This window comes from Anomalospiza imberbis, chromosome 5 (assembly GCF_031753505.1).
Source record: "Anomalospiza imberbis isolate Cuckoo-Finch-1a 21T00152 chromosome 5, ASM3175350v1, whole genome shotgun sequence".
In the NCBI taxonomy this organism is placed as follows: domain Eukaryota; kingdom Metazoa; phylum Chordata; class Aves; order Passeriformes; family Viduidae; genus Anomalospiza; species Anomalospiza imberbis.
The window spans coordinates 63,880,338-63,901,872 of record NC_089685.1 but is presented as its reverse complement, the minus strand read 5'-3'; the positions used below and the strand labels follow the sequence as shown (position 1 = coordinate 63,901,872).

Genomic DNA, 21,535 nt, shown 5'->3' with positions numbered 1-21,535 from the left:
CTCCAGCGCCCTTTCCCCGCGCCCCGTACACGCCGCCGCCGAGCCGCGGACGGGGCTGGAGGCGGGCGGGCAGAGCCGGGGCCGCGCCGCTGCCGCGCTCGGTCCGACCTGAGTGAGGACTGCGCGGAGCCTCCCCGCGGGCGGGCCCGGCCGCCTCCCGCCCCTCCCGACACGGCGCTGATTGGCGGCGCTCGCGGCCCGCAGCCCGAGCGCGCGCTTCCCCGGGGCGCGCTCCCGGCAAGGGACGCGGCGCTCCCTGCGGGCCGGGGCGGCAGCCGGGAGAGCTCGGCGGGGCCAGGGAAGTCGGCTGCCGCCTGCGCCTTCAGCCTTTCTGCCGCGGCCCTGAACCGAACGCGGCTGCTGAGCGGGAAGAAGCGGCGAGCCCTCGACGAAGGAGGCGGCTGCCGGCGGCAGCTTTAGGCAGCGGTCCCGAGGCCGGGAATGAACGCGAGAGGAGCGGCTTTGGAAAAAACAGGGCGAGCCCGAGGCTCGGGCAGCGACACCGTAGTGCACCGCTCGCCTGCGGTGCCGCCGCCGCCGCCCCGGTGCCGTGCAAGGCGGTGTTGGAAGGGGGCGGGGGCGGGGCGAGGCCAGGGCGCGTTTCCCGCCCCGGAGGCGGGGTCTTTTCCCGGGCTCGCGAGAAGCGTCCAATGGCGGGCGGGCGGTGTCGCGCGGGCGCGGGGCCGGGGCTATAAATGGGGGCGCGGCGGAGCCGGAGGCTCAGCGTGCGCTGTGGTGGGCGCGAGCGTCTGCGTGCGGGTGCTGGGCCATGGCGCGCACGAAGCAGACGGCGCGGAAGTCGACGGGCGGCAAGGCGCCCCGCAAGCAGCTGGCCACCAAGGCTGCCCGCAAGAGCGCGCCGGCCACGGGCGGCGTCAAGAAGCCGCACCGCTACCGGCCCGGCACGGTGGCGCTGCGCGAGATCCGGCGCTACCAGAAGTCCACGGAGCTGCTGATCCGCAAGCTGCCCTTCCAGCGCCTGGTGCGCGAGATCGCGCAGGACTTCAAGACCGACCTGCGCTTCCAGAGCTCGGCCGTCATGGCGCTGCAGGAGGCCAGCGAGGCCTACCTGGTGGGGCTCTTCGAGGACACCAACCTCTGCGCCATCCACGCCAAGCGCGTCACCATCATGCCCAAGGACATCCAGCTGGCCCGCCGCATCCGCGGAGAACGTGCATAAGCCTTGTCAGAATTTGGCCACTTACTTTTAAAAAATAGCTAAAACAAAACCAAAGGCTCTTTTAAGAGCCACTACATACACAATGGAAGGAGCTGTAGCACTGCAAGGTCTACATTATATTTATAGGGATACTTAACAAAAACCAATGAGTTTTTACAGATACATAGTGGTGGGAGGTAAAGTGTTAAATTTCTTGTCCTTATACTTTGGGATATAACCGAAATGATTGTCTTTTTCCCTTGCGTGGAAGTGTATGACGTTTTATAAGCTCGAAAGGAAGATCGCAACTGTGTTTAAATCGGCCGAAACCGCGGGGGGAAAAAACCACCAGGGAACAAAGGGAAACTAACTTCTCTCTCAGTCCGTGCGTGTACCCTCCATCCCCCTTTTCCCCCTCACCGACACCGCCGCACTGTCTCTCTTTGTCTCTTTATTTCCTCGACTCGGCCCCCCCGATCGGCACAGTGCAGCCCAGCGGCTTTCAAAGCACACTGAGACACGGGAGGGAGCGAACACGGTGCGGGCCGGGGCCGCGCGGCCCCGCCGGTCCGGGCGGCGGCGGGAGCGAGGGTTGCCGTGGGCGGGGCCGAGGCCCGCCCGCCGCGGCTCGTCATTGGCCGCATGGAGAGAGGGGGCGGAGCCTTTCGGCGCTGCGCCCCTCGCGATTGGTCCGCGTGAGATTCGCCGCGCCATTGGGCCGCGCGTGCCCCGATAGGAGGCCTCGGCCTATCAGGAGGCGGCGGCCGCGCGAAGGGAGGGGATAAAAAGGCGGAGGCCGCAGGGCGGCCGTGACGGCGGCGCTGTTTGTCGGTGTCGGCGGGAGTTTGTCGGCAGAGCGAGCGAGCGAGGGAAGATGTCCGGGCGCGGGAAGCAGGGCGGCAAGGCGCGCGCCAAGGCCAAGTCGCGCTCGTCGCGGGCCGGGCTGCAGTTCCCCGTGGGCCGCGTGCACCGGCTGCTGCGCAAGGGCAACTACGCGGAGCGCGTGGGCGCCGGCGCGCCGGTGTACCTGGCGGCCGTGCTGGAGTACCTGACGGCCGAGATCCTGGAGCTGGCGGGCAACGCGGCCCGCGACAACAAGAAGACGCGCATCATCCCCCGCCACCTGCAGCTCGCCATCCGCAACGACGAGGAGCTCAACAAGCTGCTGGGCAAGGTGACCATCGCGCAGGGCGGCGTGCTGCCCAACATCCAGGCCGTGCTGCTGCCCAAGAAGACTGAGAGTCACAAACCCAAGAGCAAGTAAGCCGGGCGGCGCAAGCGTCCGAGGCCCACAAGCGAAACCCAAAGGCTCTTTTCAGAGCCACCCACAGCCTCGAGAAAGAGCTTGAAATGCTGCGGCCAGGGTGCCAGGGCAGAGGGAAGGGTGGCTGCGTGTGTCTTTGGTATGTGTGCTTTGGCGTGTGTTTGCTGTAGCCGGCCCGGGCCGGTTCTGCCGGGCTGCGTTTTCGTCCTGGGCCGGGATCGGCCGCATCGCTGTGCTCCCGGCGCGCAGGGAGCTGCTCTGTGCTGGGACGAGCGCGGGCGGAGGGCAGCGCGGAATGTCCCGGAGCCAATCGTGCCCTGCGCGGGCTTTTGGAAACGGCGCGGACGCCGAACCCTCCCCGGCCGCGGGCCCGCGCTCCCGCAGGCGGCAGCGGCGACCGGAAAAGCGAAGAGCTCCAGCCACAACTTTACTATAGGCGCTGCAGCTGGATCTGCAGCTGCCTTTAAATCACAGGCCGGGAATAAGGAAAAGAATGTTGTAACGGCCTTCACGTGGACGACTTAAGCATGTTATTGTTTGTTCAAATTTTCATAGGGAAGGGTTACCTATGTCTTCTCTTGATCTGTTTGAGTTTTTTTTTTCCCTTCCAAAAAAGGCCGCTGAAGAGCAGCAGCCCAACCTAATCAGAGCAAGACAGAGAAAGGGAGGGACGAGAGGTGCAGTGTTCAGGGGAAACAACTAGCAGCGAATGCAACAATTATCAAAACAAAGCAACACAGCTCTTTTAAAGGAATACGTGGGTGGCTCTGAAAAGAGCCTTTTTGATATGGTGGCGCTGAGAGAATGCAAGACTTCAGCCGCCGAAGCCGTAGAGGGTGCGACCCTGTCGCTTGAGGGCGTAGACCACGTCCATGGCCGTGACCGTCTTCCTCTTGGCGTGCTCCGTGTAGGTGACGGCGTCGCGGATCACGTTCTCCAGGAAGACCTTGAGCACGCCGCGCGTCTCCTCGTAGATGAGCCCCGAGATGCGCTTGACGCCGCCGCGCCGAGCCAGGCGGCGGATGGCCGGCTTGGTGATGCCCTGGATGTTGTCGCGCAGCACCTTGCGGTGGCGCTTGGCGCCGCCCTTGCCGAGCCCCTTGCCGCCCTTGCCCCGGCCAGACATGGTGACACACGGGCTGTCGCTCCTGCGGACGCGGCTGCTGCGAGGAGCGCCGCCCGCGGCCCGAGCCTTTATGCGCTGCGGTCCGACCTGGTTGGGAGCAGGGGCGGGCTCGGCGGGCGGGGCCGGGCCCGCGCCTCCGCCCCTGTGGCCGCTGGCGGGCACCTCCCCGGGCCCCGGCTGCTTCCTCCGCGCCGGTGCCCGCCTCCGCCTCTGCCCCCAGCTCCGCCCGCCTCGCTCGCATTCCCCCAGGCCCTAGGTTCCCCCGGACCGCTTTTCCCTGCTTCGGCCCCTCCGGGCGGCGACGCCCGCGGAGCTGTGTATGCTGCTTTAGCAGGTCCCCGCGGTGGTGTCGATCTGGGCTCGGAGTGTGCAGTCTCACGTTCCTCGCAGGATTGCAGCCCTCTTCGCCCTTGCGCTGCGGCTCGGCCGGCCTTGCTGACTGCACGAACCTGTAGTGTGTGTTGGAGCTGCGCTCTCCCGGTACCGTGTTTCCAAAAAGCAAAAAGCCTTAGGAGCCATTTTCCTGAACTTCGCCCTCTTCTCTCCTGCCAGCTCCTGCGCAGCATGTAACTTCTTTCTAACATTGCCGCATCACTTTTTCTACCAGATTTCATAAAAGAAACATATATTTGGTTACTATTTTTGTTACTCTTTCAAATTTATAACGAATATTTTCTACCTTACTGTGTTGTTTTGCCTACAGCACAACATTTTTTTTTGCCTGTCAAATTTGGGTATAAATAGACTATATTTTGGCAGCAATCATTTTTTCCAAGCATGGGGGCAGGTCTTTTGTAATTTTATTTTGTTTTATTTCCTTTAGTGAGTAGCACTAAATCCTCTTAATCTCTAGTTATTCTGATGCTGTGTACTGTTTACTGGGAATTTATATGACACTACTTTATAAAGAAACTTAACCAAGTACAGCTTACAGTGAAAATAATTGCCAGAAAAGCATATGTCCACTTCAGTAGTCTTTTTCCTTTTTTACATATGTGTTTTGGGTCTACATATCATCTGGAACCCTTTTAAGCAGCACTTCATGTGAATATACATATATATATATATATATATACTAGAAAATAATGAATAGCCTGAAAATGCATAAAGCCACTGGCTAATCATGGCAAGTATTGTGTTATTAATCATAAAAATTCTGAAATAATTTCCTATAGTTTTTCTTAATTTATTTCCCCTGTTTAAGTTTTCCTACATGGGGTTTGTTGGGGAAGGGTGTTATGTTTTTCTGAGGGGTTTTGTCCTGTTTGGTTTTTTGATTGATTTCTTTTTGGCTTTATTTGTTTTTTTCTTTCAGAAAATCTGCACAAACCTGTTAGTTTATGTGGAAAATATTTTGATTTGTATGTTACAAACACTAAGTTGACTTCTGTGTATTTCTGCAGAGAGGACCAGCACTGAATACGTGAAATGTGAGCATGTCAGCAGTAAACTGAATCTCAGAATTACTTCCAGCCACAGGAAACAGCAGAAATTGCCATGAAATGGCTGCCCAGGGGTTTATATGCCCCCAAATGTTTATAGATATGTAGAGCCTTAGAAAGCAAGGTTTCACAAACATTATATTTTTGTTTAGCACTTTTTGAATAATATTTTCACTCACTTATGAGCCATCTGGTTATCTTCCTCTCTTTTGTCTACTTCAATGCATGCTGAAGCATCTACCTGACAATCTCCTTTTATGTGCAAGGATTAAAATCTTCCTCCTTTGTAAATGCTCAGTAAAGAGATTTTAATGCAGCAGTATTAAGACAAGAGCAACATCAAAAAAGGAGGAATGTAAGTTTGGTTTTTTTAGAAGAAACAATTGATATTTTAATGTCGTTTAATAGAGACAGAAAGGAAAAAAAAAACATGTTTTGATATTACAGTGCAGGATGTATTTTGTTAAAACTACAACACAGATTTAGTAAGTTTTGAAACAGGCAAGCAGTCATTCCATTCAATGCAGAAAGACCTGGAGTGTGGTCTAAAGTAACCACCAGAGTCTGGTCTGTTACACAGTAAGAGGAATTCACTTACCCGGTATCAGTGTAGTTTGGGAACTCCATGAAGTGATTTTGCCATATGAAGGAAAAGAAAAAATCCACATAGATTAATAATTTTGCAAACACCCTTGACCTCCCTCACTGCACTGTATAAAACCTTTCTCTGCTTGTGCCATATCTGGAGTTTCCAAAGGGCAATGCCTATTCATTGCTTGTAGACCAGCAGGCCTCACTCACCTCCTACCACTGAAATTCTGGGAAGAACTCTAACATGCTTTTTAGAAAACCACTCTGGTCACAACATTCTTCAATCAGCTTTGGGAGTCTAACCTGGAAAGTGGCTCTTTCTAGTCCATGCTTATTACCAGATCTGTACTGTTGCCGAAGCATAAAATGTCCCTGCTCACAATTTGCATCTTTTTGCCAACTCCAGCAGCAGATTTAGGTTTTATGCTGCATCAGAAACTCCTTGTGTTCCACTTAAGAGGGAAAAACCAGTTACAGTCCGTTTGTGTTTCTGCATGCTGACCAAGAGGATTTCTGTCCTCTCAAGAGAATTAGTGGACAAAGAATGAAAGACAGAGATATAGTTTGCATCCATATTTGAATAGTGTGAATTTGAATTTCTGTGATTTAAAAATTGTTCTATTTCCTGAAAATGAGGCATGTTCAATTGCATGAGAAAAAATAAAAATTGTATGTCTTTCAAATGTAGAATACAGACTTTTTTAACATTCTGAAGTGCATATCTTACCATAGGTCTTGGCCTATACCCCGAAATTATCAGATAGATAAAATTGCTGTACAACCAAGTCAGGAGCCTCACCATTGTGGAAGCCACAACACTTGGTGAAGAATTTGGGTGCTGCCCATTTAGGCATGGGGTAATGGAAATACTAAATGTACACATGTTATAGAACATTTTCACTTTACTAGTCATTCAGGAAAATAAATGTCAGTGGGCACAGAGGAAAATAACGGTGGCTTTCACTTATTTTGGCAGAAGTAGCAAAGATTCATTGTTTATTTTACATCAAAACACCTGTGCAAGACATCAGCTTTGAAATTTGGCATTAAAGCACAGAAAAACAATAAGTTTTTACTACCTACCCTTTTCATCTTTGGAACAGGAGCAAGTGTAGATGTCCAATTTTGGTAAGTAATCTGCATAAAGTTGAATTATTTTACAGCATGTGTGGGATTTTGATGCAGAGCATGAATCCACTTCACAATGGTGTTTTTTTTTTTTTTTTTCTTTCCCCGTCTATTAACTTTCTAAAAGAATTCTGGGTAGAATCTCTGTGTAGGCCTGTGCTAATTCATAAGCATATTTATTCCCTGGAAGAAAAGCAACAATATTTTACTTAAATATTTTGATGTTTCTATTGACACTTGCTGATTTTAAAAATAAGGGGAAGGTGAATGGAGTGATGCTACCCAAACACAACTTCTATGTGAAGAAATGATGGAGTATCAAAGCCTTGGGAAGCCTTCCTGGTATACATATGCAAATACACCAACTTGCTGTGTTGAGCAGATGTTCCCTTTTTTGGCTTTTCTATAGTGGCTGAAAAAATAAATTTTAGTCTACAGTGGCTGAGATATAAAAGCTTACTTACTTGATTACAATACAAATACTTGGATGATTCTAAGCTATTACACCTGGATATCCAAAAGCAAAACATATCTGAGGAAAAAAGGCAAATTATCTCTGACCTGGATCAACACTCAGGTCTGCCCTCCTTGTCTTATGCTCACCTTTGTTTTGGTCTCCACTGAACAGGAGTTCACAATGGTTCATTTCCTATAAGTATCCACTGCCCCACACTACCAATGTGTCATTTCTTGGTCTCTCACAGTGGGTAGAGATTATCTCCAAGGCTCACTGATATCTTACATGAAGGAGACATGAGCTTGAGAGAGTAGAATCACAACTCTAAACGTTTTCCAGTTTCTAAGTAAATCAATACACAGTCTTGACAATGAAAATAACGAAAAACACAAATGTTCTGTTTATTTTTCCAGGAATCTCAGAATTCCTTTCTGCCACAAAGAAGTAGGAAGAAATAAAAAGATTACTGAGTCTTTCAAGGATTGATCAAGATTACAACAGTTCTTGTGCAAGCCCAGAAAGTGGACAGAAAGTTGCCAATAAATATGAATAGCTTGACACAAATGAAGCACTTATATACAAATATCAAAGGACTAGATAACTACAGATCTTAGCACTAGTGCCTCTGGTAGGTTTTGAACTCTGTTCTTGGCTATGGGGTTACTATTGGTAGTTGAGATAAAAATATATTTTCAGCATTCTGATAGTGTTCAGTAGTGTCACAAAAGGCCTTAATCCTCCCCCACTGTAGGAAATAGGTATCAGATTAAATGGGCATTACATTTATTTTCTCATTTCTGTGATTAATCAAGAAACGATGCAACATTCTGCAAGGTCACACCGCGGTTTTGTTATGCCTGTTATTATCATCCAAAATGTCCATTTACCTTTGTTGTATAGGTTTACTAAAGGAGACCTCACTAAGCTGTATTTTTTCAACATTTAACTTCAAGCAGGGAAAAAAAAAGGTATTTCAAATTATTAGAATAAATCTAATGTTTCCTCTGATTGTAGCAGTTAAGATTTTTCAATTAAACATGGGTAAGAAAAAAAGGACATGACATTTCTCCAATTACTCAAGTCGCTGTGTTTCTTTATTTTCACAGTCTCAAACAGTGGGGACTCTACGTTTCACCGACATTTCATTCATCCTTTCACACCTCCTTTTAGTTCTGAATATAGCTGCTGGAGGGGTTTTAGGAGCTGATGATAGCCCCGGATATGGAGGGTACAGAACACAATACTGTTGCAGGCAGACTGTTAAGTGCTCGGTGTTTGAAAGAAAGCAACATTGCATTCAAAGCGAAGAAAAAGAGAAAAAGAGAGAAACCATCAATTGTTTGTAACATGGAGCTGCCACTTCTCGGGGCAGAAATCCTCTCGCTAAGGTGTAGGTTCTCTTCTTCTGAAAGTAAAGAAGTGGTGAATCACCAAATGGTGTTATCAAAGATACAAACTTACACAATCAACATTCATTCATTAAAAAACGGAGAAACCAGTTTTGCTTTAAGTCTCCTGGCTACTCAAAATACCCTCAAAGGACGAATTTTCAGGTTTAACTCCCCTTACAATTAAAAATTCAATGCACTCCAGGGTCTACTTCCCAATCCATTTTAATTAATTATGAAGCAGAGAAGAATAATTACTCTTATATCATACTCTTATTACTCTGTATGTATTAACACTAAAAGCCTATAAACTGTAATTGCAGTAATCCTGATTTCTGAATTTAACAAACGAAGGCTACTTCGTTAAAGGTGTATCGAAAATGCAGTGACAGAAACATCAGTGTACAGAGGGGGCACGTCGGTGCTTTGTTCCACTGGAATGCCGAAGCGTAAGGAAAGTAACATTGACTTTCACACACGCTGCTAAAGCACAAACATCTCCCCAAAGGCACGGGCTGAGACCCTGTGATCTCCGAAGAGGCGCTGAGCGGGGTGATTTGGGAGGGAAGCGGCTCAGCCGAGGGAGCCAGCTCTGCATCAGCGGCTGGGACCATGGGGCAAAACTGTGTTACTTCCTCGGACTAAATATCCATTTACTCTGACACCAACCGCTCAAACCACTATGTTTTTTACTTGCCTTGTAGAGCACCTTCTACAGAACAAGATTTTGTGCCAGTTGTGCCCATTTAGCTCACGGTAAAATTTTAATTTAAAGTATAAACCGAAGGTCTCTCTCTGCCGAGGTCTCTGCAGCTGCCCGCCGCTAAGTTTCAGCGGTCGCATTTCCCTCATTTCTGCCCCTTCTAACGGGAAACTCCACTAGCTTGTAGGACAGACTCCCCCCTTCCCTCCCGGCAAGAAACGGGGTGCACAGGCTGCAAATTTCGTGCAGAAAAAGTCCTTTTTGGACCTTGAAGAAACACAACGGGCGCGGCGGCGGGCGGCGGAGCGGGGCGCCGCGCACCAATCAGCGCGCGCGGCGCTGCTATAAAAGCGGCGGCGGCGGCCGCGCTTCCATTGTTCGCCCGGATCGTGCAGGCTCCGACATGGCCGAGACCGCTCCCGTCGCCGCGCCTGATGTCGCCGCCGCCGCCCCGGCCCCGGCCAAGGCTCCCGCCGCCAAGAAGCCGAAGAAGGCGGCGAGCGGCTCCAAAGCCCGCAAGCCCGCGGGGCCCAGCGTCACCGAGCTGATCACCAAGGCCGTGTCCGCCTCCAAGGAGCGCAAGGGGCTCTCCCTCGCCGCGCTCAAGAAGGCGCTGGCCGCCGGCGGCTACGATGTGGAGAAGAGTAACAGCCGTATCAAGCTGGGCATCAAGAGCCTCGTCAGTAAGGGCGTACTGGTGCAGACCAAGGGCACCGGCGCTTCTGGCTCCTTCCGCCTTAGCAAGAAACCCGGAGAAGTGAAAGAAAAAGCCCCCAAGAAAAAAACCGCTGCAGCCAAGCCCAAGAAGCCGGCGGCTAAGAAGCCTGCCAGCGCCGCCAAAAAGCCGAAGAAGCCGGTGACAGCGAAGAAGAGCCCCAAAAAAGCCAAGAAGCCAGCGGCCGCCGCCGCTAAGAAAGCAGCGAAGAGCCCCAAGAAGGTGACAAAGGCTGCAAAACCCAAAAAAGCGGCGGCAGCCGCGAAGAGCCCGGCTAAGGCGAAAGCGGTGAAGCCCAAAGCAGCCAAGCCTAAGGCAGCTAAGCCCAAAGCAGCCAAGGCAAAGAAGGCAGCACCCAAGAAAAAATAAATGGTGCAGAAAAAATTCCTATCTGCCTTGCAGATAAACCCAACGGCTCTTTTAAGAGCCACCCAAATTTTCACATAAAGAGCTGGAACTCTTTTTTCTTAAGCCTTTAGGCTTTTTTGAGTATTCATGTTATCTGTGCGCAAATAAAACCTTTTTTTTCCTCTGCTTTTAGGTGGACCCGGTAACTTCCCTGCTGTCTTGCTCTTCGCCGTGGCAGAGCCGCAACGCAGCGGAGCTGGCGGCGGCACATCGCATTTAAATAAATAATCCCTGAGCGTCGGTGCCAATACCTTCCTGTTCCTTGCAGGGAATCGGTGCCAACTGGAGCTCCTGGAGGTAGTGAGAGGCACCGCTCAAGGCGCCTCGGCTCTTGGGAAGGGGGAGTGGGGGATGGGGGTGTTGCGGCTTCCCGTAGTTCATCTCCTACCAGCCGGGAGGCGGAGAGCTGCTCAGGAAGAGCCTCGCACCGCCCCCGGAGCCCGGCAGATTTCGAAAAGCCCGCGCTCCGCAAACATTGGCCGTCGCTCTCGGGCTTATCTAATACCCAGCAATTTTCGGGTTAAAAAGGCGCTCCACCTTCTCTTTACATTCACTTGGCGGAAGAGGCTTACGAACTCCCTGGTAGGTTTGTACCGCCTCTCCCACCTCCCTCATCCCTTCGGCCTTTTTCACTTCCCGTCCAGTTTTGTGCCCGCTTTGGAAACCCTAGGGCCAGCGGTGTCCGAGAAGTTCGAGGTTTGCTGCTGCCCGCAGTCCTCCGCTTCGGTGCTCAAACTCTTGCTCACTGGAGCTGCCGCGCTCAGTTCTTTCCCGGGTGTTGGATTTTTGCATAATTCGAACCATAAAAACTTGGTATTTCCTGCACATGTAACAGCTCTGGTCACTGGCAATTCTCCCGTCTCGGTTTAAATGATGCAGTGCACACTTTTCACTGTGATTGCTCTGTGAGGAAGTGGTTTACTGTGAGTATGAGGCGATCATAGCCTATGGGTAGGGATTTACTTTGTTAATGAGCACAAAGCTCGAGCAAAATTGATCTTTCACCTAAGAGATGACTTAAATATTGTAAGAAGTTACCACACAACAAGAAAGACTGTATGTGTGCAGGAATACTGAATGCACGGTCTATATAAGCTCCAGTGGTTACGCTGTCCATTACAGGAACAAAATTAGCATCAAACCAAAAATTCCTGTTAAACTTGTCAAGCTGAGTTGGGCAGCATAGCAGATACCTACTGGGAAAAGGGAGAGAGCAGTATCAAAGGGGAAGAGTGGCCCAGAAAAACTCATACTGCAGGGATAAGTGTAATGTCATCTTTACACCAATTGCATCACTGGCATATCAGTCAGTAACCCAAATTCATAATTTCTCATCCACCTTTCTCCTCAGCTTGTGCACTGCTGGCTCTGCAGATGCCATCTGATCTGAGCTGTGCACAGCTCCAGACTGATTCTGCCTCAGAAACAGCTCACGTTAAATTGCCAAGTCACTGACTTGGTGTCTGTCTGTCTGTCCCTCAAGACCCCACATCACCTTCAGCAGGTTTCTCTAGCTAATAAGCAGATTTTTATTCTGGACATAAGAAAAGCTGATATCCTAAGAAAAACTCAGGATATCCTAAGAAAATATATCCTGATATCCTAAGAAAAACTGTTTTGCTGTCATGGCTCAAATTCCTTGCTAACCTACTGGACTGAGGTTCAGTTGTGTGATTTATGACTGCAGTGAAGAGGGAACACATCTCACTCTTCTATGACATATTTTTTGGACATATGGTAATTATTTTTTTTCCATTAAGCATTTCAAGATGCCTCATGATACTGGCAAAAGAAAGAAAATATATGAGCTCTGCTCAGTATTTTCTAAGGTGTGCTGGTGTTTAGAGTCTGGTCATACTTTGACAAAAACCAAAAGGATATACTATATGATTAAATGCTAATCTGCCCCAACGTTAGAAAGAAGGTAAAAACATAAAAACCTCCAAGTGTTCAGTACTGCAATTTATTACAAAGAAGATCTGGTTTCATTTGTTTTCTCTTCCATAGGGTCAGCTGTTTATTTCACAGATGTACTTAGTAAATGTCAATATCAAAAGTTAGAGATGTTCCAATAATGCCAAATGAACCACTGGGTTAGGTCAAGGCCTCCATATAGCAGAACAGATGAAAGAACCTGTTAAGAATTCTGTTTAAGTTACTCCCCCCAGAATAACACATCACTTTCTGCTGATGAACATTTTTTTATGATGGGAGTTACAGAATTTTTCATCAGCATTAGTCACCACAAAGCCCAATTGCCTGTCAGATTACCACAAAACCAGGTAATTTTCAAACATATGTTTCTCCATGTGTTCCTTGTCTCTTAGTGGGTTATTTTATTCCTGTTCTTCTTGTGTATGTCTTTTATGGCAGTTATTGTCAGATGAAAGAGTTTATTCTGCCTAGTCCCATCATGTCTTAGAAAAACAATAAAAAAGTCTCCCTTAATGATTCAATTCTTAAAAAACAACAAAGGTGGAGTTTTATTGCAAGTGAAACTATTCCACTAATTTATTAAGAAATCTTCTGTTTGGGTAGAGAAAATTAGAAGCTAGACTTCCATAAAAAAAAATGGTGTTAGTTCAGGCACAAACATGTTTAAAATTTGTGTTGGAAACAGTGTTGATAAGACAGGGATGTTTTAGTTATTGCATAACAGTGCTTACACAGATCCAAGGCCTTTTCTGCTTCTCACACCACCTCACTCCTGAGGAATTTTGGAGTGCACAAAGACCAGGGAGGGGACACAGCCAGGACAGATGATCCCAATACCAATATTCCAAAAGGGATATTCCAAATAATACAGTTTCATGCACAGCAGGTAAAGTTGTGGGGAAGAAGAAGGGAGTATTCCGGTGATGGCTTTTATCTTCCCAAGTCACCATTAGGTGGGACAGAGCCCTGCTCTCCTGGAGGTGGCTGAACACCTGCCCACCATGGGAAGTGATGAATTAATTCCTTGTTTTCCTTTGTTTGCATGCATGGCTTTTGCTTCACCAATTAAACTGTCTTTATCTCAAGCCACAAAGTTTTTTCACTTTTCTGATTTTCTCCCCCATCTCTGGGAATGAGTGATGGAGCAGCTACACAGTGCTTAGTTGCTGGCTGGGGTTAAACCATGGCAGCTGAATTAGGCAGAAAAATAGTTCTTCCTATTATCCTGAGCTAAATAAATTGTAAAATGTAAGTTATGTACATTTCAAGACTAAGTTTACAGGTTCTCAAAAGGAAGAAACTGTTTTCAGTTCTGAAACACCTACAATATATGGGCAGGACGCTGGGGACAGCCAGATGTAGAGTCTGGAAGAGTGCAACATAAATAGCATTAATACCAGACCTGTTCTCTGCTGCTTGCATCTCAGTAAAGATTTGAACCAGCTTGAATCTGGGTACAGAGCCACTTTTCAACTAGACACCTTTGACACAGTAAGATTACACAACAGAGTTTTCCTTCCACAAGTCTCTCTTTTACTGTCTAGATGACAATGCACGCAGTGTTCTGCTGCATTGATAACAGGGTTATCTAATACTTTTTTCTGTGGGAGTTTGAGATCTCTCCTCTACATAACATATTGTCAAAGCATAATGAAGTAATCTATGTCACTCCTCCTGGAATCTCCATTCACTCTCCGTACTCAATTTTGGACAATTATTTCTAGATTCAGAGTTATGTTGCATTCTGACTTTCATTTTGCACATATTGTTTTGTTGATCTCTTTGCACTTCCACTGCCATATGAGTTTTGGTCATCAGTCCTGCATTAACTGCTGAGACATCAGTGAAACCTCAGTGACTGCAGTGACTTTTTTTCAATTATTTCAGGATTGAGCTGCCAGCAGCTATGGAAGAATTGAAATGCAAAAAAAAATAATAATGGGATTATGGCTTGCATCAAACATTGAAACTTGATCTAGCAAAAGAAGCCGTTGTCTACAGCACAGAGGTGTTAAATGACAACCAAGGGCCAAGGCAAGGGCTGTAGCTCACAGGCTATGGCCTGCACTGTACCTCCAGTTATCTGTGCACATTGGGAGATGCCTTGTTGAGGTCAAGAGAGAATGATTGGGCTGAAGGTGAAGATAGGATGGTCACGCTTTGGCTCTGAGGAACAGCACATATGGAACAAAATCATGATCTGAACTTTGAAGGACACATAGCAAGACAAGTAACTTTTGCCCAGTAAAGTCAGTTATATGTTAAATTGCACACTACTGCATGCAATAATACCTTTTATGCAGTATGTGCTACCACATATGTGACTATGTTACTCAGTTCTCCACCTAGATCATGCCATACAAAAGAGGGAGAGTGGGATAAGATTATGTTTTATATAAGGAGGGTAGAAATTTAACCTGTTTGGGAAGAAGACAAAAAGACCTTGGAGACAGTCAACAGGCTACTCTCCTCTCCCTCCTCCCAGTTGGGCAGGCCTTCTTGGTAAGCTTAATAACATAATAATAGCAATAATAATAATAATAATAATAATAATAATAATAATGATAATAATATCTGGGTTAACACAACATTATTGTTCTTGTTGGAGCTCTGTCATAGTGCATTTAGCACTGGCAATTCTGAATTTGTAGTTCAGTTTCTTCAATAAACTACTCTGTTGTCCAGTCGGTGATTACAGTAGTTCTTCTTCATTGCAACCAGATCTCTAGAGCTGAATTGTTAAACTGCACTATTTGTGAATCTGTGCTCATACTTCCTATTTTACGCTACTAGGCTTACAGTGCTGAATTTGTAGGAATCAGAAATTAAGGCCAGCTGCACCCAGCACCTCTGATCTCTGAGGACCAGCTGGAATGCAAGGGTGTTCCTTTTCTGCCACGTTTCTATACCCTTAATGCAACACAGAGGTTAGTCTGTATGATCTTTGAATGTCTCTTCCAATGGAAATGATTCAATGGATCTTAAGTTACTGTTTAATTTTATCAATGATACCTCACAGAACAGATGATATTTGATGTATAACTTAGAATCAGCTGTGAGCAAAGAAGAGCAGGAACTCAGCTCAAAACTTGCTCCCCTTTATTCGTCGTGTATTTCTGTCATGAGTTAAAAGACTAACGCTATGAACAAGCATGTATCTTTTATTTTAAAAATAAAAGCCCTTTTCCAAATGATTTCTGATATTTTGCAAAGCAAACAGACAGCAAGAGACAGAGGAAAATATTATATGTAGTCACAGATCCTTGGCCAGAAGCAGCTCATTATTGAGCAGGATTTACATTATGAGGCTGTACCTTCATTTTATTCCATTGGAAAGAAAAAGAAGCAGAATTAAAAACTCAGCTTTACAGAACTGGACAACTTATCACAAGCTGCTTAGGTATGCGATTTGCCCAGGATTTTGTGATAGCCTCATGGCAGGCATCTGCAAGTGGAAACAGTTCCTAAGGAGGATCTGTGATAGAGTCAGAGTGCCTGAAGTCTGCTTGAACAGACCGGTGGTCTGGATTTTCATAGCAGAGTAAATTCAGGGAGTTCTGCAGCAGGTAGAGCTAAACTGCCCTGTTGGTAACACCCTGGGGACTCATCTGTGTACTCAGAGATGAAAAACCTGCTGCAAACGTGACTCCAAGCGCATTGTTACCAGAGCAGGATATACTTACCTTACTCCCAAAATCTCCTGGAAGTGACAGAAGAGCTGACTGCAGAGTGGCCAGTTTCTACAGATAGCTTGATCTCCCGCAGCAGTCCAGTCACAGTCCCTAAAATTCCCTCTCTGAAAGGAGCAAACTGGCCTTAGGAAAGATAACACCATGACCTGAGCCGTGGCATCCCCACTGCATTCCACTACATAAACCTGCCCAGCCAGTAAGAAAAAACAAAAACTATCAAGCAATCAAAAAACGTCCATGAGAGGGCAGCAAACACCCAATACAGGACTCTTTTTTATCCTTCCAGATAATCTTCAGGTCGAAAATGATCTACTGAATATTTTTTGCTAAATAGAGCTGGATTTCAAAAGTAAAATCTCAGAACATTTTCTTCCACTAAAGAGACCGAAGCTAGAATTAATAAATACCCGAGAAATGCAAATCACCCTTTTTTTTTAAGTATTTGATTTTTCAATTGCTCTAAAAATAGACATGCTCTTGTTTATGGCACCACCACACTGGAAAATACTGTAAAAATATTCGTCCAAAAGAATACTTTGACCTTAAAAAATTAAACTTAAACATGTAAAATCTTGGTTAGCATACCTGTACTGGAAAATTCACCTTGAGATAACATTCAGAGATGGTGGGAAATGAAGATGTGAGTAAAAAACGAGGATGGGTAGAATTACTCAGGAGCATGATTGGACAGAATTTACAGCAAGATTATCCATTTTAAAAAAGTGAAGTAACTGTATAAACAGAGAAGCAGCTCAGGAGAATCCATGCAATCAAGTGAAACCGAAATACATAAGACATGAATCATTGAAAATAACAAATCGGAGCATAATTTAAGTGAATCAATAAGTGGGGTAACTTTCTATGAATGAGCTTTTTCTTCTAAGCTATCACGAAATAGCAAAGCTTTAAAAACACATGAATCATTATAATAAACCACACATGCTCCCCTTGCCATCTGAAACACAGGAACGCACCGAAAAGTGACAGAAACACCGAACCCATTGTGCCTCGGAGAAGGGAAATTCACACAAATCCCGAAATTTTCTGCTCGCGGGCCGCGCCACAGAGAAAGCGGGGAGGCGGCAGGAAAGCCCCGCCCCCTTCGCCTGCAGTCCTCAACCAGGTCGGACCGAACACCATAAAAGCCGCGGCGCGGGCGGCGCTGCCTCACATCGGTCGTGTCCGCAGCAGCCGGAGGAATCGCATCATGTCTGGCCGGGGCAAGGGCGGCAAGGGGCTCGGCAAGGGCGGCGCCAAGCGCCACCGCAAGGTGCTGCGCGACAACATCCAGGGCATCACCAAGCCGGCCATCCGCCGCCTGGCTCGGCGCGGCGGCGTCAAGCGCATCTCGGGGCTCATCTACGAGGAGACGCGCGGCGTGCTCAAGGTCTTCCTGGAGAACGTGATCCGCGACGCCGTCACCTACACGGAGCACGCCAAGAGGAAGACGGTCACGGCCATGGACGTGGTCTACGCCCTCAAGCGACAGGGTCGCACCCTCTACGGCTTCGGCGGCTAAAGCTTTGCGTTCCTTTCGGATCACCGTAACAAAAACCCCCCAAAGGCTCTTTTCAGAGCCACCCACGTATTCCTTTAAAAGAGCTGTGTTACAATGTTGGAACAATGTTGCAGAGATTTGAAGTCCTAAGTCTTACCAAAATTGTTCATGTAATAGTTATTCTTGGTGAGCAGTTTCAAATGTGTAAGTTCGCTGTTAACAAGGACCTTGTCTTTGCCATATGATGTTGTTCAGTGTTCCAAATTCTCATCAAAATCGCTTCAAGAACTGCAATAAATTAAACGGTTTTTTAATGTTTGCCGATTTAAACAATTATGTAAAATACTACTCCATGCCTTGATTTTTTTTAATTTTTTAACTGAGTATAAAGAAATTTGATTTAATTTTTCGACAAAGGAAAAATCAGAAATTTGCTTTGGGATTATTTTTTTTTTCTGATATTCCTGTTTTACCCCCCTTTATTTCTTTGTCTATGATTTATTTACTTTTAAAATAAAAGAGTAAATCTAATAGTATTTTCTAGTGATCATTTGGGGGGTGATTGGAGGGGGGGAGAAGACTGGACAATAAAAGCAAATGATGAACCTAGAAGTATATTTTGTTGAAAAATGTATCAAAAGAAGCCCTGGGTTGACGTTTTTCTCATTTTCACATATCGAGAGAAGTCCAGTCCTGGGCTCACTTGAAGAATATTTTTGTTGTACTTCATGACTGAAAAGAAAACCCCGATTTTCACTTTATATAAACCTTTGAAATCATTTGACACTTGCAAACAATGATATCAATAAATATTCGTGGTCATGTCTGGTTTTCTCAAACCTTCATGAGTAGGGGAAAATTAAAAAGGAGACCAATACCGTATTCCTTTTCAATTAATTTCACCAAAAAAAAGTCGATGGCTTAACTCAAGCAGAATTTCCTAGAGAAATTAAAACATGAGAAACGTGAAAATAGTAGCTTTAAAATTATCTCGATCACTACAGCTTGTTAAATATCATAGCTACAAACTTGCATTATTGGATTTTTGGAGTGTCTCTGTTTCAAGGTAGCAGCCCATCTGTCCGTTGTGTCGCTGGGTATAACGTGCCTATTCACGTAAGGAGCTCTCTACGGCACTGAAAGAACATTTTCCTTCTTTTGTAACCAGCCCATCATTAAAAATAGTAAACCAAAACAGAGGCACAAAGAAAGAAAAAATAAAGTGCAAGTAACTGCTGAATTTTGGCCTCTAGATTGTTTGTAACCTGTCAGGAGACTGGCAGAGATGCAGAGTCGGAGAAGCAGAAGGGATACGAGCTCTGTGTCTGAACTTCCCGGCTCGCCCCGGGCCCCGGACCCGCACCGAGCGCCTTGGGGTCGGAGCGGGGTCGCAGCCGCGGAGCCGAGCGGCTCCGGGCCGAGCTGCAGCCACCCCGGGCCCGGCTGGGATCGCACGGCAGCCAATGAGATCGCGCGTCTTGTGGCCAATCAGAGACGGGGATGCTCTATAAATAATGGCACTGGGAGCGGCGCTGTGTTCATTCTGTCTTTCTCTGTCTCGGCTTTCGAGTTTCTGCAGCCATGGCGCGCACGAAGCAGACGGCGCGGAAGTCGACGGGCGGCAAGGCGCCCCGCAAGCAGCTGGCCACCAAGGCTGCCCGCAAGAGCGCGCCGGCCACGGGCGGCGTCAAGAAGCCGCACCGCTACCGGCCCGGCACGGTGGCGCTGCGCGAGATCCGGCGCTACCAGAAGTCCACGGAGCTGCTGATCCGCAAGCTGCCCTTCCAGCGCCTGGTGCGCGAGATCGCGCAGGACTTCAAGACCGACCTGCGCTTCCAGAGCTCGGCCGTCATGGCGCTGCAGGAGGCCAGCGAGGCCTACCTGGTGGGGCTCTTCGAGGACACCAACCTGTGCGCCATCCACGCCAAGCGCGTCACCATCATGCCCAAGGACATCCAGCTGGCCCGCCGCATCCGCGGAGAGCGCGCCTGAGTCTCCTGCCGCAGCCCTTGCTGGCCAGGCATTGAGGCACCCCACACAAACCCAAAGGCTCTTTTAAGAGCCACTACATGCCCAGTTAAAAGAGCTGTTCCGCTATCTTAACTAATACGTTTTTAGTAGTTGGGTGAGGGGGTAACTTTATAAACTGGGACGTGTCTTTGCATAAAGAATCTTGGGCTCTTGTAATAGCTGCTCCATATTACACAGAATCAGCTGCTAAAACTCAATATTTTTAGGGTTCGATAGTAAAATTTCCAATGAGCCCGGAGAAATTTTTACCTATTCTAGATCCAGATGGGTTTTTTGATTGCATAGGTTTTAGTTTTAATTTTACAAAGCATTGCTGAGCTCCTTTTATTATGCACGTAGCAGGTCTTAAACTAAGAGCCTTTGGGTCTATGGGAGCTTCCTCTGATCTCTGTCAGACAGACTGAGCTTTTAAGAGCCACAACTCTTTAATTTAAAGAATTTTCTGTTTTTCATTTCGTACCCATTATTAACTTTTCTATCCAGTAAGTTCTGTGTTTTAAGTTCTGCGTTTTTCAAGTGCCATTTGAATAGTTTCCCTCGGGACGAGTTTTTCATCTGTATTTGCAGTTTTTCCTATATATCTGAATCTGACATCTTCAACCGACTGTAAAACTGAAAATGTCAGAAAATTCAGAAACACCCATAAGGGGGCAGAAGGTACTAAGAAATCACTTTATATGAATGCTAATTAGCTCTGAATCCGTTATCAAGCCATTATCTGGAATCCTACAACAATAAACCTAATTAATAAATGCCTAAGTAATATTTAAAGTATTTGATTTAAACCAATTTTTTTTTTCTCAGATTGGGAAGACCAGTTCAGTGTAGAGTAAAAAAAAAAGTATTTCCCTAAAAATTAATGAATTCTTGATGACACCTTTGAAATATTTGGTAGTTGTCTGTGGTATGGATATAAGAGGGAAGAGACCACGGCTGAAACAAGAGGGTGGGGGGAGGGGGGAAGCATTTTAACCATTTTTGTTTTCACATTTCAGAAAGGATTTGGCCAACAGCACACAGTAGATGGACAGCACAGGGGAGCTGCCCTTTTAACACGCGCCAGTTGAAGCAACTCATGCATAACAGACAAAATGAAGGCTTGTCAGTAAACATCTGGGCTCAGTAGGGAAAATAAGTTGCAAGCCTATAAAACCTAAATAGGGTTTAAATATGGCTTATGTTTGTATTACTGGATTATAAAGTTGTTTTCACTATTTCGGGTCAACCATTAAACAAAAAGCTATTTAGAGTAAATGCTACGAAAAACATGCACGTGAAGAAATTAAAGCTCTTTTGTTGAAAAAGTGGGTGGCTCTTAAAAGAGCCTTTGGGTCGAAAATATGGGACAAAGGACGCAGAAACGGTCTACTTGGAGCTGGTGTACTTGGTGACAGCCTTGGTGCCCTCGGACACGGCGTGCTTGGCCAGCTCGCCGGGCAGCAGCAGGCGCACGGCCGTCTGGATCTCCCGCGACGTGATGGTGGAGCGCTTGTTGTAGTGCGCCAGGCGCGACGCCTCGCCCGCGATGCGCTCGAAGATGTCGTTGACGAAGGAGTTCATGATGCCCATGGCCTTGGACGAGATGCCCGTGTCGGGGTGCACCTGCTTCAGCACCTTGTACACGTAGATGGAGTAGCTCTCCTTGCGGCTCTTCTTGCGCTTCTTGTCGCCCTTCTTCTGCGTCTTGGTGACGGCTTTCTTGGAGCCCTTCTTGGGTGCGGGGGCGGACTTGGCCGGCTCGGGCATGGCAGCGACCGCAGCTCTGTCACTCGCCAAACGCAGCAAAAACACAGCGACAAACTGCTCACAGCAGCGGCACTGCCTCGGCAGCCGCCTTTATAGCGCTGCCGCCGACATCGCCGCGTCGCTATTGGCTCGCCTTCAGCCCGGCGCACAGCGCCGCGGTTCGCTATTGGTCAGATCTCGATGCGCTTTTCCATTGGTTCTTTCGAACGAGTCCTCTCTCGCAGCCAATCACAAGAGGCGCTGCCGATCCGC

General features: G+C 47.4%; 7 protein-coding genes across 7 annotated transcripts in view; 5 read left to right on the top strand and 2 right to left on the bottom strand.

Annotated features, from left to right (window-relative positions):
* The first annotated feature begins 718 nt into the window (after nt 1-718).
* Nucleotides 719-1,795, top strand: LOC137474715 (histone H3). The gene has a single exon (XM_068191528.1). It carries the CDS (start codon nt 770-772, stop codon nt 1,178-1,180), a length of 411 nt encoding a protein of 136 aa, XP_068047629.1. The 5' UTR covers nt 719-769; the 3' UTR covers nt 1,181-1,795.
* Nucleotides 1,796-1,921: 126 nt separating this feature from the next.
* Nucleotides 1,922-2,558, top strand: LOC137474719 (histone H2A type 2-C-like). Its single transcript, XM_068191534.1, has one exon. The coding sequence runs from the start codon at nt 2,034-2,036 to the stop codon at nt 2,421-2,423; it is 390 nt and encodes a 129-aa protein (XP_068047635.1). The 5' UTR covers nt 1,922-2,033; the 3' UTR covers nt 2,424-2,558.
* A 526-nt stretch (nt 2,559-3,084) lies between these two features.
* The window catches only part of LOC137474726 (histone H4), a 55,701-nt gene continuing 37,250 nt past the window's right edge, over nt 3,085-21,535 (bottom strand). Inside the window, exon 2 of the mRNA XM_068191542.1 lies at nt 3,085-3,583. Within this exon, the coding sequence (XP_068047643.1) occupies nt 3,238-3,549 (312 nt within the window). The 5' untranslated portion in view covers nt 3,550-3,583 and the 3' untranslated portion in view covers nt 3,085-3,237. The remainder of the gene's footprint in view (nt 3,584-21,535) is intronic.
* Nucleotides 9,487-10,409, top strand: LOC137474710 (histone H1.03). The gene has a single exon (XM_068191523.1). It carries the CDS (start codon nt 9,662-9,664, stop codon nt 10,340-10,342), a length of 681 nt encoding a protein of 226 aa, XP_068047624.1. The 5' UTR covers nt 9,487-9,661; the 3' UTR covers nt 10,343-10,409.
* On the top strand, nt 17,159-18,035 carry LOC137474727 (histone H4). The gene has a single exon (XM_068191543.1). The coding sequence runs from the start codon at nt 17,216-17,218 to the stop codon at nt 17,525-17,527; it is 312 nt and encodes a 103-aa protein (XP_068047644.1). The 5' UTR covers nt 17,159-17,215; the 3' UTR covers nt 17,528-18,035.
* LOC137474716 (histone H3) lies at nt 19,049-19,532 on the top strand. Its single transcript, XM_068191530.1, has one exon. The coding sequence runs from the start codon at nt 19,088-19,090 to the stop codon at nt 19,496-19,498; it is 411 nt and encodes a 136-aa protein (XP_068047631.1). The 5' UTR covers nt 19,049-19,087; the 3' UTR covers nt 19,499-19,532.
* On the bottom strand, nt 20,843-21,376 carry LOC137474724 (histone H2B 1/2/3/4/6). Its single transcript, XM_068191540.1, has one exon. It carries the CDS (start codon nt 21,281-21,283, stop codon nt 20,903-20,905), a length of 381 nt encoding a protein of 126 aa, XP_068047641.1. The 5' UTR covers nt 21,284-21,376; the 3' UTR covers nt 20,843-20,902.